The 16,760-nt window shown below is 38.5% G+C and overlaps 1 protein-coding gene across 2 annotated transcripts in view; it reads right to left on the bottom strand.

Moving 5' to 3' along the window:
* The window catches only part of OXCT1 (3-oxoacid CoA-transferase 1), an 84,883-nt gene that overhangs the window by 26,093 nt on the left and 42,030 nt on the right, over positions 1-16,760 (bottom strand). For both annotated transcript variants that reach the window (XM_085042994.1, XM_085042995.1), the window contains exons 8-13: positions 12,967-13,074; positions 10,307-10,418; positions 9,762-9,856; positions 9,037-9,085; positions 5,698-5,770; positions 4,861-4,936 (exon numbers count right to left, since the gene is read on the bottom strand). In XM_085042994.1, coding sequence (XP_084899120.1) covers positions 4,861-4,936; positions 5,698-5,770; positions 9,037-9,085; positions 9,762-9,856; positions 10,307-10,418; positions 12,967-13,074 — 513 coding nt within the window. The remainder of the gene's footprint in view (positions 1-4,860; positions 4,937-5,697; positions 5,771-9,036; positions 9,086-9,761; positions 9,857-10,306; positions 10,419-12,966; positions 13,075-16,760) is intronic.

Here is a 16,760-nt window from a genome sequence, read left to right as displayed (position 1 = left end):
GTTCTGCTGCCGGGCTTCCCCCATGAGTTGCTTGTAATCCCCTCCCTACTTATATTTCATTTGCTCCCCCGCTTGTCCCTCATGTTGTCCCGGAGCCCCGTTGGCTCCGCCCCTGCTGTTCCTCCCCGGGAAACCCCGTATTTCCCCCTAAAAACCCCTTCCCTTTGTTCTCTCGGTGTGGTGTGGCCGCGACCCCAGCCCCGCCGGGTTCTGCGCCCGGCAGCTGCGTGGACCGCCCCACCCGAGAGCCCCCAGTGTGCCTCCCCCGCGCCGCTTCTCCTGAATAAACTGCACACTGGTGACTCTCAACTCGTAGCACTCTCTTTATCACGGGAAGCGACCAGCGACTCCACGGCGTTCCTGCCCGGCAGGCACCCGCCTCCGCCGCGTGGTCCCTGCCGCTCCAAAGGAGCGACCCTGGGAACACTGAGGCTGACTGCAGCCGCCTCTGGACAGAGCTGAACAGCCGGGAGGGCTGAGAGCTTGGGCCAGGTGAGGCCCCCGAGGTCTCCCGAAGCCCCGGAAGCTCGTTGGGGCCAGGCGGCCGGACCCCGCCGGACCTTTTACAACTTCACCACCCAACATGGCATTGCCTGCAAATTGACTGAAGCTGCACTCAATCCCCTCATCCAGATCATCAGTAAAGACATTAATCAGGGCTGACCCCAATGCTGAGCCCTGAGGAACTCCACCAGTGACCAGCTGCAGCTGGATGTAACTCCATTCACCAGCACTCCCTGGGCCCAGCCATCCAGACAGTTTTTTACCCAGCCACCTGTCCACCCATCCAGACCATGAACAGCCTGTTTGTCCAGAAGAATGTTGTGGTAAACTATGTCAAAGGCTTTACTGAAGTCCAGGTAGACAACATCCACAGCCTTTCCATCATCCACTAAGCTGGCCACACTGTCATATATCAGAATCTCAAGCAGGACCTACCTTTCCTAAACCCATCTGGCTCATCCCCTGGTTGTCCTGTATGTCCTGCATGGTGGGACTCAGGATGATCTATTCCATGACCTTCCCTAACACTGAGGTCAGGCCGACAGACCTGAAATTCCCTGGACCTCCTTTCATCCCTTTTGTAGACAGGCATCACATCTGCCAACCTCCAGTCACCTGTGACCTCCCAGGTTAACCAGTACTGCTGGTCAGTGTTGGAAAGTGTCTCAGTGAGCACATTCACCAGCTCACTCAGTACCTCTGGGTGGCTCCCAACTGGTCCCATAGACTTGTGTGTGTCTAAGCAGTGTGGCAGGTTGCTGACTACTTCCTCCAGATTGTGGAGGCTTTATTCTGCTTCCTGTCCCTGTTTTCCAGCTCAGTGGGCTCAGTACCTGGGGAACAACTGGTCTTACCATAAAAGACTAAGGCAAAGAAGGTTGTAGGTACCTCAGCCTTTTCCATGTCTTTTGTCACTGTTTCCCTCTGCATCCAGTGAAGCACGGAGAACCTCCTTAGGCCTTCTTTTGTTACTAATGTATTTATAGAAGCACTTTTTACTGTCTTCTATGACACTAGCCACATTAAGTTGGACTTTGAATCTTCTAATATTCTCCCTACATAACCTCATGACATCCTTGTAGTCCTCCTGAGTATGCTACCTTCTCATTAATGATTTACTGCATAGTTATATTTTTCCCCGGCAAGAAGTTTCTGCCTACTGAAATCTGATGTCATGGACATTTCATCCACTTTGTGCATTCAGATTCATCAACTTCCAGCTGCAGGGACCCTCCACTATTGTTTCAGTATTTTTTCCATAAAAAATACAGCATGTCAGCTGTATCAGTAGTCATATCAGGGTTTTTTAATGGTATGGGATGCTCAGAAATGCATATTAAAGAGACAGAGCCCTTGGTGTCACAGCGAAGCAGGGCAGAAGTTCTGGTGTTCTGTTTTGGCCTATGCCCAGCCTCTGATACATGCCACAACAGCACAGTTATGTGCCTTCTCTCAGGAAGGATGGGGAAAATAAAGCAGTACTTTGTGCAAGCTGTAGCTGTCTCACTTTGTAGTAAGCTTCTGCCCTTGCAGAAGGGCAGCAGAAACTGTTTCATAAATGTTTCTATTTCCAGGATTTCAAGAAGACACTAGTAGAAAGGAACTCAAACAAAGCAAGTACATGCAGAGATACATGCAGTCAATTCTACAATTTTGAAAACCAATGTGAGACATGCTGCTGCTCTGTACGTGCTGGGAAGCGGCCCTGCAACAGCAGTTTCTGACATTAGCTTGAGACACACAGATAGGTCGGATACTGTGTCTGGCACTCATGAAATGAAATTAAATTTGGCTCCATCCAGTAGCAGCCAGCAGCCATGGGCTATCAGTTCTGGCCTATCTGCCCTCCTCCAAGGCCCTGACCTCAGTGTTTCTCTTCAACCGCTCTTGGCCAGCTTCTCTCAACTGCACTCTGTCCCCCGGGGATTCACAGAAATTTGCCACCTCCTTCTCCTTTTCCTCCTCAGAAACCCTCTTGTTAGTTGGAGAAATACCAAAGTGAGGAAGACAAAAAGCCATTAAGTAGTAGTGCTTAATGGAATAAAATTACCAATAAATGCCAGTATTTAGGAAGTAACTTCTGCCTAAGCAAACAGCATTGTTTACTGCATGTTCTTAAAATATTCACACCCTCTTCCTTTACTCATGGGACTTTTTGTCTCTCCATTAAAAGTCAGCAGATAAGAGCAAAGAAAGGGCTGTAATTATTGCAATGAGACTTCCTCAGCACAGTTCCTAATAATAAGTGCAAGTACATGCATGCACACACTAGGGCTCAAGTGTTATCAAGCTCTTATGGGACAGAGGATTGCTTCACAATGGTACTTGCTCAAAACATAGAGAGCTTTTACACTTGCCTCTGAAATAATGGCAAATACCATCAGTATAAGAATCCAAAAGCTACAGAGTATAAGAGATATTTAACCAAAACTAAATGAAAAGCAAAGTGAAAAATGTTAGAACAAAATACAGTTTAAAGTTTCCTTACACTATGAGTTTTCAGCAAAGTTGATCTTTGTATCACTCATACACAAATCTTATGACTAAAAGAGAAACACATTTTGCTCATAATTAAATTTAACTGACAATAATATATCATCTTATTTACATGAAAAGCAGGGAGATCTGAATATCTATGGGCTGGTTAATCCCATTTTAAAAATCTGTACTGTAGAATAGGAATAACACATCAATAAAGTAGATTAAGAATCATCCATCCAACAGATCTCAATAAAAGTAACCAAAAAGAAATTATTGCTGCCTGGGAAGGCTCCTGGTTGAATTTATGAAGTGTCATTCGGCATATTTACTCACATGAAAATACAACCTTAATGCAGAGGAAATTTGCAGACAGCCAAAGGTTAGTAAGAGTGGAAAATGATGACAGCAAAAAATCACAGGGATCCATCTGATGCACACAGCAGTATGCAGTAAAAAGGTACATCTCAAAGGTAACAAAAAGTCAAACACTATTCAAAGTTGTATTTTATACTTTCCTGTTTTGAAAACATGACTGTTATTCATAAATGTGGGATTAAACAGAACTGAGATGCAACCTCCTAGGTAAAATAAACAATACCAGATATAAAAAATAATCTTCTCGATAGACATGAATGCAGAACTAAAATCAGTATATTTCAGAGAACATAATGTAGTGAGTGAAGTACATGCAAATTGGTATCATTTTGAGAAAGATTACAATGTATCTTAGCTTCAGTGTTTCAAGAAATGTATCGGTAAATGGATCTTTTTATTAATATAAAATGCTGATTTCGTCTTTTGATAGTTTAGATCTTGACAGTCATTTTTCATTCTATCCATAACCCCTCGTCATTCCCCACAATTGCTCCCACGGACACCTGGAATAGCCCTTCACATAACCCTTTCTCCCCCATCTGCTTCTATAGCTCCCACATCTGCCCCCTCAATAAAAGCACCTTATGCTCCAGCCCCTGCTCCATGACTTCCATGCTCAGAGGTCTGCTGGAGAAGTCAAAGACTGCTCAGTTCAACCAATGCTTCTCCAAGAGACAGGACATTCATTTGGGTTTTTATCCTCCTCTTATCATCTTTCAGTTTCCCAAGGCCTTTAACAATGCTCAGGCAGACAGAAATATGCCTCATTATCTTAAACAAGGTTAATAAGAAAACTTGTTTCTAGACATCTCTGATACAAACCGTATCAGAAAGTACCATACTGAAAGCCTTTGAAAATATCAAACTTGTCAACAGTATGAAAGTTACTTATGTTGTTTAATGTTAGAACATAAAGTTCAAGGAATGGCTTAATGTCATCAGCTGCTTAAATAATACTCAGATTAGTTTATATTTCTATGGTTGAAACCTGGAGGTCTGTTTGGCTACATACAGTAGTATTGCTTTCTTCTTAATGTATTTGAAAGGGCAGTGCTACAATCTTTTGGCAGAAACACACAACAATAATGCAGACTATTTAATATAATTTTATAATGAGCTACATGCTGTTTTACACTTTCCTTCAAGTTACTGCCCCAGGTACAATCATACAAGAGTCGTCAATGTCAAGAAAAAGCATCAGTCTTCAGCAAAAAAAAATGTGATATTTGAAAGGCATGGACACAAGAGGAAAAAAAAGGGCTTGCATAAATTATGTCTTGCTTTTCACAATGCACAAGCATAATTTTAGAAGACTGACTTCTAATGATGGATTGCTTGGGGTCAGCAGTATGCAGCAAAAATACATATATCCTCTGTTTTAATGCTTTTAGCTTCACAACCCCCATTCTACTTCTGCCCTTACCTCCTTTGCCTGATCCTCAGCTACATTTATGTTATCCTAAACATAGCACACTGACAGTAGTTCAAAGACCTACTTACAGGAATCATCCAGTTGGCCAGGTCACCATACTTAGACACCTGCATAGCTCCAAGCATTGTCAAATCAACATGGCCTCTGGTAACAGAAAGTGTGTAATTAGCATATGTTCAAGTAACAGCCCACAAATCTTAACAAGCTTTTGTTCATTCTTATTACACCAGCTTAAATATGGTGGCATATGACAGAGACAGCAACCATTTGTCACACAGGTAGTTGGGGTTTTTCCCCCTAGATGTATCATTGATGCAAATTTCTGTTTATGCCTACTGAGCCTCAAAAATGTTCCTACTTTTGTCTGGTTTGGTTAATTGCACGCACAGTCAATCATCTCTGAACTCCTACTTTTTAGTGCACTCTTTAACATATTTACATGCACTCATTATCTTTTCAGAGCCATTAGGATTTAGTGTTTGTTTGCATCCAACCTCCTTTCCAAAAAACAAACAAAAAACAGGTGCAGACATTGAATTTCCATTAAGGAGGTGGAATGAGGATCACAGTTGCAAGCTGAACAAAGAAAATACACAGAGTGCAAGTACAGATTAGATACTTGGAAATGACAAAAAATAGTTGTTAAAACATAGTTATAAGTCTGTTTATATACGGCCAGGTGGTGGTAGGCACAAACATCACTATGGTATCTATTAGTTACAGTGGGTTTTTTTTTTCCAATAGCTAGACCTAACCCTCTGTAAACCATCACTGAGTAAGTCCATGATAATTTTGCAGGTTGTTAAATGCTAACCACATTTGAATGAAATACTAATGAGTTCAGCCACTGACGCAGTTTATTCTTTTCCTGTTTCAAAAAGATCAGGGTTTGTGTTGTTACATACCCTCTTATCATGGCAAATGATTCATCACTAGAGAAATAGGAAGAACCTGGAAGAACAGTGACTGTCTCCTTACCTGTAAAAGAAATAAGCTACAGTACATATGCATTTTGTTTCTTTGACAAATGAAGTCACAGCTATTAACCAAGAAATAAGAGGGCTTTATCAAATTCCTTTGGATTCAGTACAGCTAGGGACCTGATTACAGTTACTACATCAGATGTAAACCTAATCAATCCTATTGAATTGTGAAGCAGTTTGTTAGAGGTTCTAATGATAGCATTGCCCGCTCTTTGACCACCAGCAGCTCCAGGCAAGACATGAACACCAGAGTGTAGGAAATATCTACAGACTTTAGCTTTCTGCTCTATTCACAGAAAATGTGAGAAGTAACTATCTTTTGAAACAGAGAAAGAGAAAGTCTTCAGGACACGGAGAGACTGCAAAGAAAAGCAAGCAGATCAGATTGAACAGTTTATACTGCTAATGATGAAAAATACAAAAAATAAATGACAGGTCTAGTCTATTCTTTATTTTTTAAAGGGCACAAGAAAATGTGCTTCTGTGTGCTGTACTGTTCTCTGAACAATGCTGATTGTTCAAGCAATGGAGCACACCTGGAAGTGTCTTATTTTGACTCTGTCCAGGGCCCTTTACTTCTTCTTCTGCCAGTTCTTTGAATCAGTCTAAACAACAAACATTTACACGGGGTGTCTCTGAAGAGGCAGAAGAAACACAGATGAAGGTGAAATTATAAAACAAGCATGGTAAACTTGAGAGGAAAAAAAACTAACCAAGATATTTTAGACCCTGCTGACATAGTGAAGAAACAGTGTAACAACAAAGGGAAAGGGGAATAAGGCAGCATTAAACAGTTTCCAGAAAACAGAGGAAAAAAAGACCATGAGATTAACTGAGAGTGGGAAAAGGGAAAGAAACAACACATAAAACTTAAAACATAGATCTAAAATACATGCTTTAATTATTGAGCTCACCTGATGTATATTTTATGCCATTTGCATGGAAATTAAATTTTGACACACAGAATAGTATAGAATTAAGGTCATACAAGTGGTGTAGCACATTTTGCAAGAATTCTGCATGCTAACACCCAGACTTGCTGAGACTGCCTCAACTGTCTTTCCCTACCAGGCACTCCACCAAGGCAGTGGGAGAGAAAACAGGGTTTGCAGGCAACAACATGGAGAGAGAAGCCTGGGATAAAGTGACAAGGTAATGTAATGATGAGAAGAAAGACACATAGGCTTAGAACTCCAGAATAATGTAAAAAGAGCACCACATTACCCACTCCCTGAAAATGCTCTCAGGAGGTCAGTACTTTTAAATATTTCTGCTGTAATACAGTAGTCTACCTTTCAGTTGCGGTGAAGATACATTTCATATGAGACATTCAGAAAATGGGACGAACTGAAAAACTCATACATATTTCACAGCAAAACAACTACATTTGCAGAAAGAAATTTGACAAATGCCCAAAGCAGGTGTACGTTTTAAAATCTTTCAACTGGACTTCAGAGCTGATACTGGATCATTCCAGTTAATGAATAAGAACAAGATTAATTTTTATTCCCCTGCGATTTAGCTTCTCTTTTCTTCACATGGATTTATAAATTTGGTTGGAAAGCACCTAGAATAGTCTCAAACCAACCATGTGAATATTTCAGCAATTACAGCAATAATTATTTTGGTGGTAGGTCTAAGGTTCATGTATCTCATGTACTGTTTACTGCAGCTTCAGAACGACCTGTGCTGCTTAACACTGAATTACCAATACTAGAATAATCTAATTTCCATGTTGCATTCTGACCTCTTATGTTAGTTTCATCCCTTCTAGAATAACTCTGAAAAAATAGTCATCAGCTATAAATACTAATTCAAGATCATCTTGATTTCCATGTTAAAGCACAACTTTTTCAGAGAATTTATGAAGTTTTTTGATATTTTTTCTCTGTTAATATATTCATTTTTCATACACACCCATATTAAAACTTAAGTTCTAGTGTGTGTGCAAATAATTTCACCTCATAGAGCATTTTCTTCCTTTTAAACCATATTTTTCCTTCCAGTGACACCTCTGACATATTCCTTCATACATTGTATCAAAACAATTACATAGGTACTGGTGAAATGATGGACTCAATTTCTTAATCACTTTTTATTTTAAACCAGAAAATGGCCTCAAGTAACTCCACATTTAAAATATAGTACTGTAACAGGGGCAATTACATAGCACCATGATAAGCAGCATTTAGTTGAGTCAAGCAGCAAATGTTCCAAGTCAGTGAACAATTGCTGGACCGGTATTAAATTAAAATTATTTGATGTCAGTGCTTTATCTCCTTTGACTTTCCAGAGTTTAATTATACTTGCTAACAGCCATTGAGAAACGTACTGTCTGTATAGACACATAGGTACACACCCATACATGTATTTGTATGTATGCATGTGTATACTTGAATAAAAAATATGAGATGTTCATGTGTTCCATATGAAAAAAACAACTCTAAAATGTCAGGTCTACAACCTATACCATTAACATCAATAATAAGGTTCCAAGGCCTACTTGTGTTTGACACAAGGCAATATTCAAGTGTTTTTTTACATGGAAACAGAGACAGTACACAAGCACAACTTTTCCATGAAACGAGAAATCAGACAGATGCACTAAATCATAAAAAAACTTACTAAATCATAGAAACTTACATTTTTGTATTGTTTCTGAGGTGAAATGCCCCAAAACAGCTGGGCCAGAGCAGCATGTGAGAACTGCCATTCCCTGCTAAAAGTGGCAAATGCAGCTGCTCACAGCAGAGCCCACAGTGTGCCAGACCCCAGCTGGGCAGATCTTTCCCCCTGCCTTGGCTACCACTCCCTCTCTGAATGTAAATTAACTATATTCCTAGCTGGGAATAAACCAAGCCATTATACACAGGGTGTTTTAAAACATGGCCCAAGCATAAATAATTGAAAATCATTTGCTAGAAGACTCAGGGTAAAAAGCAGCAGGAAAACAAACCCATATTCCCATATAGACTGCACAAAACAATCTCACTTCTGAAAAGGATGATTTGACCATTTACTGACTGGTCTGGAAAGAGTTTTCCGTAGCTACTAAAATGAATCAAAGCATGAGCTCTCGAACTAGAATATTAAACACTGTCATTGATTAAAACCAACCTGCATATAAAAGAAGACAGATACATTAATATTTATTATCAAATATGACAGGACTCTGAGTTCAAATACTGTATCAAAAGAAAATTTTTAGATTAAAAATGAATGATCATTTTCCATTAATTAAATTTAATTAAAATACTTTACCTGCATTAATCAGATCTGGATCTACTTCACTTTCAAGTGGATAAGGACCCTGACAACAATACAGATGTATGTCAAGCTTTACATTAAAATACCTTTAAAATGCAATTCATAATTGTTGTAGTATTTCTAATACTTGTTACTGAAAACAGCTCATGACAGACATGCATTTTTTTATCTTAAGCAGAAAACAATCCTGACATTACAAGCCACAATTTACATCAACTAACATATCAGTGTTGTTGGACATATTGTTCAAGGATGTTAGAGTTACTAAACAACCATGAAGTGAGGTTTGTTTCATTAGGGTTTTTTTTGCTCTTACCCGATGTGACAGACATTTTTCAGAAAAAGGTCATAATTGCAACTTCATAAAGCCATATGACAGTAAAAGTAATATTCACCTTATTTAAAATTATGTTTGATAAGGTTTACAATGCTTGGTCTTGCAAACTCCTGGTGGTTCTGACCCCAGCAAAACATGTACTTAAGCATCCTCACAAAACATGTACTTAACATCCTCAGCAAAGTAGCACCGTAATCATAAAATGAGCATTTCCTAAAAAATTTCCCCACAGCACAATGAGAATTTTATGATGATTTAATATAGCGTATATTTGAATATGATTTTTTAGTAATATAATAATCAAGTTGGAGGTGGACAGGAAATAAAACCCAGCCACAGCAAAATAAAAACACTATCATAAGTGACCAGGATATATTCTTACCAAACCCAGGACTCCATTTTCACTCTGTAAGTGAACAGTTATGTCTGGACTGATGAAGTTACTGGCCAACAGTGGGATTCCAATACCTAGATTAGCTGAAAAGAAGTGATTAAGGCACAAACACTTACTGTAAACTACTACATTTTAAAAAATTACTATTGTACTATGAGCAGATTAGAACAGTTCCCTTCACAAGCACTTTTGTTTTTACTTAGATACCTCATATTTGTGATTAATTATTTTGTTATTTGGACTGTCTAACTGTATTCTGTCAAATCCTTTACATAACAAAAAAACAACAGGGCAAATAAAGCTTCTTTTCCAACTTTTTCAAGAAATCCTTGTGGCAAAACCACCAGATACAAAAATTCCAGATATTTTACATCTTTGCATCCCTTCTGTTCCAATTGGGTAGTAATAAAATAAGAGAATGACAGGGTCTGGTAAAGACAATGAACATGTTAATTAGGCTGTTCTACACAAACCAGATGTGTTTGTTTTTCTAGTCAGCAGTCACCATAACCTATAGCACAGCTGAAGGATACCATACATGCCATCCTCAAACTCTAAAGCAGCCCGTTTGATGATCCTCTCCCTCACATTGTCTCCTTTTTTCTGTTTGGCTTGTGAGTCGTCAGGCTTTCGAATTGATAAGCGCTGCAAAATAAGAAGTAATCATAAGTAAAGGTTAGAATCCAGATTCTTGCTTCTCAAGACACAAAAGCCTGATTTGTGATTGCACTGAGATACTTGGTCTAAGAATGAAGTTATTTATTCATCTTCTACAAAAAAACGACCTTTTATTTTATGCATTCAAGCTTATCTAAGCCAATGGAGTCATCAAATAGCACCAATGACAGCCTTAGAGCAAAATATTATTTCTTTGTCTGTATTGCCAAGCCTCATACATAGAGAAGTGGTGAAGAAGGCACCAAGCATTAGTGCAAATACTAGCAAGTCTGAGATTCATTACCCCAGAGATACCTAAATAGATTCGTAAAATGTCAGCCAAAAATACAAATATTGCTCTCTTTCTGCATTCATTCAATTCAGTGAGCTATTCTAGATTTATGAGGATGAGACAGACAAATGCCATTCATCTAAAGACACTGGGAGCTAAGAAACAAAGTTTTCAAATATAAATCTCTATAATCTTCCGTACCTCCATGAAGTTGTTTCCTGAAATTTTCTCATCTTAAGTTGATGTTTTGTAAATCACATGTAGATGAAAATGCCATGACATTCAAGAAGTCTGTAACATCTTTCTTTTAAATTATTGTCTACAGAGATTATGTTCTTTGCACATCTCTCCTATGCATATAAAATTCCTCTGGGCAACATCATGTCCTGCACATCTTGTCCTGCACATCATATGTCTTCACATCTTCTCCTACTTCAGGCTACAATTAGCACATGATGAAAAATTATCCTGTTACTTTTCATCACCACAAAAGAATTTTTCCAGAGTCACTTTCCCCTTAGGCAGTGAGAAACAGTCAGTATCAATCCTCTTGAATTTCCCATCAACTTCCTTTTTACGCCTTGGCTGTTTTTCCTAGAATTGCTTCACTGGCAGATTATGGATAAAGTAAGAACAATTACAGAGCGTTTCTACGCAGCAAAGAGAAGGCTGAAGGGAAATTATAGCTGGCACTATAGAGACCACTTCTGAGCCATATTAGGCAGGAAGTGCTATTTAAAGCCAGTAAGACTTATGACAGACTATCTTCTCTTCTTATATTCCTCATCTTCTCTCACCACTTATCATACTCAGTGCTTTCCTATGTACAGCCAGTTCATATATAAAATTTAACAGAAGAGTAAATAAATTTGCTGTTTCCTTCCTATACCTCTAGCAATGAGAGGTGCCACTGTCAGAATTACAAAATTGCACAATCAAAATTAATCTCTATTACAACTTTGCTTCACAGTATATAGCAGTTTTCTCCCTCCCCCTGCCCCACTTTTTTCTGAAGGATATAGGGAAGGGGGCAGATGACTAGGTAGGTATTGACTACATAGGTATTCACTTATGGAGCCAAGATACTATAGAAGCAACAGTTTAATAAATTTTTAAAAAATCTCTATTGTAAAAGGTACAAAACTTTTCTGTGAGATAATGCAACCATTCAGAAAAAGAAAACAGGCCATTAATTGCAATCAAACCCAACATAACCAGAGGACAAAAAATAAAAGGTTTGACACATCTGCTTGCAGTCAATTACTCAACAACATGCAATACGCTTTTGCAGAATGAACAGATGGAATTCTACTAAAAGAAAAGGCCCTGTATGACTTTCTAGGACTTTGGCACTTGATTTTAATAACAAAAGTTTAAATATTATGATTCCTTTCTGCACTTTTTTTCCACAGACTTTTTTTCCTTGCATCATACTTCTTTCCATCTACCAGCTCTTCTGATGACATTTTGAATAATTCTCACCTCCAGAGTATGCAGACACAGAAGACATAAAGAATTTTCAACTGCACTTTAAAAGCATTGTCACATCACCAAAATGAATATAGGGACATACCTTGAGTGTGGAAAAGCCACAGAAACAATAAAGAACAATTACATAACCATAATTTTCATGGATGTTTTCAGTGGTGGAATATTACTGCTGAAATTTTTAATAACTGTTGACATCTTTTATTTAGACTAGAATGGCCACCAGCTAAAGGAGTTCCTGATTAAAGAAAAGGGAACAAAGGCTTCCAGTACCTTTGCAACGTATCATAATTCAACACATGGCATGAAAGGGACTGAGACTGGCCCTACATGCCCACATCAAAAGCTCTCAGTGGAATAGAAAGTATTTACTTGTCAAAGTCAGATCCTGGTCTAGGTGTTCAGCTTGTTGTGTCTACAGCAGGTGAACTGAGAAAGCGAAGGAGAATGAAGTAGCATTTTCCCCTAAATTTTCAACCGCAGTAAAACCATCCAGGGCTACAGGTAGCTGCTCTAAATTATTCAAGGACTGAATCATAGAGTCTGAGATGTGAGAAACAAGGCTTAGTCCTCAGGGCCCCACCTAACTACTAACTACATAAGTACTTACCTAAGCTCCAGTTTTTATCAAAACTGATGGGTGTTTCTCACACTATTTTCTCAGTGCTAAGACTTGGTGGCTAGAGTAAACACCATGCAGATTTTAAATATACCCCAAGCTGAAATATGCTGTGACTGAGAAGTTCAGCTACTTACTTCAATTCTCTTCTCAAACTTCTCTCCTTGTAATAGACGATCAACATAGATTTTGGGAACATGAATGTCTTCTGGGGCAAATGCTCCTATATCAACAATTTCTTCTACCTACAGAGTGAAAAGGAAAATATTTAGAAAAAAGTATTCAATGAAAGGTTTTACCAACGAAGTTTTGAAATGAAATATTAAATGTACAGCATTTAAGAAAACTAAGGAATGGGACAAAATAGATATAGTCTTTAAAACAGGTTAACTTAGATGCTTATCTGTCCTCTTTTTTCAAAGCATGTTTTTTCATGCAAATTGAAGGTAATCTATGTTTTAACAGGCCCATTTGTAGGGCCAACTTGAAGAAATACACTGTGAACAGTTATATCAGAATTGTTTGTACCTACAAACAATTTCTGCCCAAACAGAGGAAAATGATGTGCTAGTAACAAAGCATTAAAAAAAAAAAAAGCAAAAGTATGGATTTAGAGAACACAAACATAGAACCTGGATCAAAGGTTTTCCATAGCGTACTCAAAAATAGAAAACATTTGAACTGTAATGATGGATTGCAAGAAAAAAGATGTACGATGAAGATTTAGAAGTCTTTACAGTTAATGAAACAGAGATTCTGCAAAAAATGGCACTCATCCACATGTAGTAGATTTGAAATGTCACCTATCTGGAGCACCAAAGACAACAGGGGTTTCCTTCCTTCTACACCTGAGTTCGGGGTGGTCTAGTTAGACACACTGATACAGACAAATACCTGCATCACAGACCCTCAGCCATGCCTGGTGCTTTCCCTGACAAGTCTGAGGTACACAGAGCATATCTCACTCTGCCACAAAGCAGACACTAATGTCAGTGTTGTCAGCAGTTGGATCTGACCACACAGAAAACATGTAATGTTAGAGAAACAAAGATGATGTACAACAATCTATTTCAGAGGACATAACAATGAAGATTAAAATAAAGTTTCCAAACTGCTTTATCAGCAGGAATTCATTAAACTCTTAGGAATGTCCAAAGTCTAATAACCCCAAAACAAGACCCAGGGTATGGTATGGGTAACTCTTTTAACAGCTATCACCAGTGAAGCAATATCAAAGAGTTTAAAACTCATTTTGACATCCTACTGCACAATATGATCAATACTAAAATCTATAGCACATCTGATAGACAATTACCTTCCTACTGTGCCTTGAATTTTGACAATAAACAAACAAACAAACCAATCCACCCTAAATGCAGGAGAGGGAGAAGAAAAATTAAAAAACTGAAGATCACAGGATCAGGTTCAGATGATCCCTTAAAAAAGGCCAGGGTTAAAGAGGCAAAATGGACGTGCTGTGAAATCTGCAAGGCAAACATCCTAAGAAAGAAGCAGTAAAACCACAGCAACACCACCCTCAGTGCTCATGGAGAACAGAGGCCCACACCTAGAAAGCCCTTACCCACGAGATAAGGAGAGACAATCCAATCACTATTTTGAAAACTCTGACTTGCATATTCATGAAAAAATGCTACAGTTGCATTCATCTCACTTGAAGATTCTTATTTTATACATACATTTTAAGATTAGTATGGACACCAAGTCAAACATAGGGTAAAATGAAAAAATCCTGAAGCACACTGCACTTTTGGTGCAGTGACTACTGTCAGAATATGCTCAAAAGGGAGAAGAAGCAGGAGACAAGACTTCCCAATGAAGCAATAGGCAAGCAGATGATCTGCTACCAGAATTCCCAAATTCACCCTTTCTAATTAAATTTACCTTCACTTATCAGATGGAAAACTAGGCCTGGGGAATACTAATTGCTCCTGATTTGAACTTTCTCACAGAATAACCATATTTATTTGCTGCAGTAGCTGAGATTAGAAAACCAAAATCTTGGCACAATTCAACCAACTCCAAAAGAATTATCCTGTCAGAAAACCTGACACACTGAGTCTCTCCCCCCAAAGAATACACAGAATAAATTATTCATCCAACAATAAATTGTTGGATTTTGTTATCAGTCACGCCATTCTGCTAATTGGTTTGTATTTTGTCTCTTGGGACACGGCAGTCAGCTTGATAGCTTTTCCTCTATTATTTCCAAATATTATCCTAAATGAACATAAAACTGCAAACTGTATTTTGTCCTAGGGATTTCAGATAAGCATAAGGATCCCTGATGACTGGAACACCTTTCCATGTTCTACCATTATGTGGAATAAATATCAAGTGCAACTAAAATTAAAAATGTTCTAATATCTCCACAGCAGTAAAGAGGAATTTTGAAAAGGGATTAAGAATTTGCATGTCATATATGAAAAATTAACTGTCTTCCAGTTCTGCAAGTGAAAGTAATCAGGACATTTACATAGAAAATGGAAAATTCATGCAGGGGAAGCAGAAGTGCTGTCTGAGTGCTCCAGCTCTGTCTCCCAACTCCTTTCCCAGGGAACTCGACAGTGAGGCACCACACATGGGCTGCCTGCCATCAACACTGCCAGAGATGAAGCTGTGCCAGCAGAAGTGACACCAGGAAATCTGACGGCCATGGCAATCAGCACCTTAGTGCCTGTGGCCACCACAAGGCATTGCCCAAGTATCTTCCTACACAAGAACAGTAACAAAAATTTAATAGTTCCGTCACTGGGCATATTCAATTCCCTTTCAGGATTCCTGTTTCTTTACAAGTTGCTTCTGTAACACCACTGTAGCTGAAGCCTCAAGGAGAAAGGCAGGAGTGCATCCATATTAATAATTCAAAGGATGTGTGTGAGTTTTCCTCCTGCTCTGCTCTCATCTTACCTATGCTTCAGTTCTTTCTTTTCTGTACTCACCCTGCCTCAGGCATTGTTTTGTCACATACAGAAGAATCTCTGTAAACATAAAAAATCATTATGTAGCGTCCCACCCAAGGGACACCACGTCTGGCAAAGCATAGAGAGGGAACTAATCAGGGCAGATCACCTCCTGTACTCTTTGTAATTAGAAAATCAAAATCCTCTGGTATCTTTTAGATTGCCTGATCACACATGTGTTCATCTTAAATCTTCTTTCATCAATATGTAAAAAGATAGAAAATGTTCACATCTTTGCTATACACTTAGAGTTAAGAAGTAACTTCAGGAGACCATGTGTTCTGACTTCCCTCTTCTGGGAAGGCTCTGATGCCTGATTCAAAAATCCTTTCACTGTTTCAAGAATTTCACAGTATTGGGTTTATTTTTCCTGGGTATCTTGTTCGTGAAAATCTCTGATGACAATGGAAGCAGGATGAATGAATTCAGTCCTTTCTGAAAACTGGTTTATCTGTAAGTACACCCAGAACATAAAAGCTGTTCTCTGCTATGATTCACAAGAGCCTTCTGCCATTCATTTTGGTATCAGCACTCACAGAGGCACTGGTCATTTCCTTCACAGTAACAATTCTTTCTGTAATTTACATCTACTTTGCCTTTTTAAAGTAATTTGAATTTCTTTCCCTTACAGAAATTCAGCTGTTTTTCTAGTTTTATTTCAGAATTTCGGAAGGCTTCCAGAGAGAAAAAGGGAACATTGATAGCTATGGACTTCTAGTAAGAAAATTAAGAAAGTCTGGTTCCTGACCAAAAATTGGTAAGGAAATGACAATGACAAACTATTCATGCCTAAACACTCAAAAATAAAAAGGCCTTTATTTTGAATATGTTCCTTTTACCTATTCTGCTACATACTTTCAGCTTGTTTAGTTTTAAATCTCAGTTTTCATAAAACTAAGCTATAACCAGAAATTACAATATAATTCTTTATTACAGAAAAGATATCAAAA

Source organism: Lichenostomus cassidix, chromosome Z, assembly GCF_008360975.1.
Source record: "Lichenostomus cassidix isolate B80296 chromosome Z, HeHo_3.0, whole genome shotgun sequence".
Lineage (NCBI taxonomy): Eukaryota > Metazoa > Chordata > Aves > Passeriformes > Meliphagidae > Lichenostomus > Lichenostomus cassidix.
This window is presented reverse-complemented; position numbering and strand designations above follow the sequence as displayed.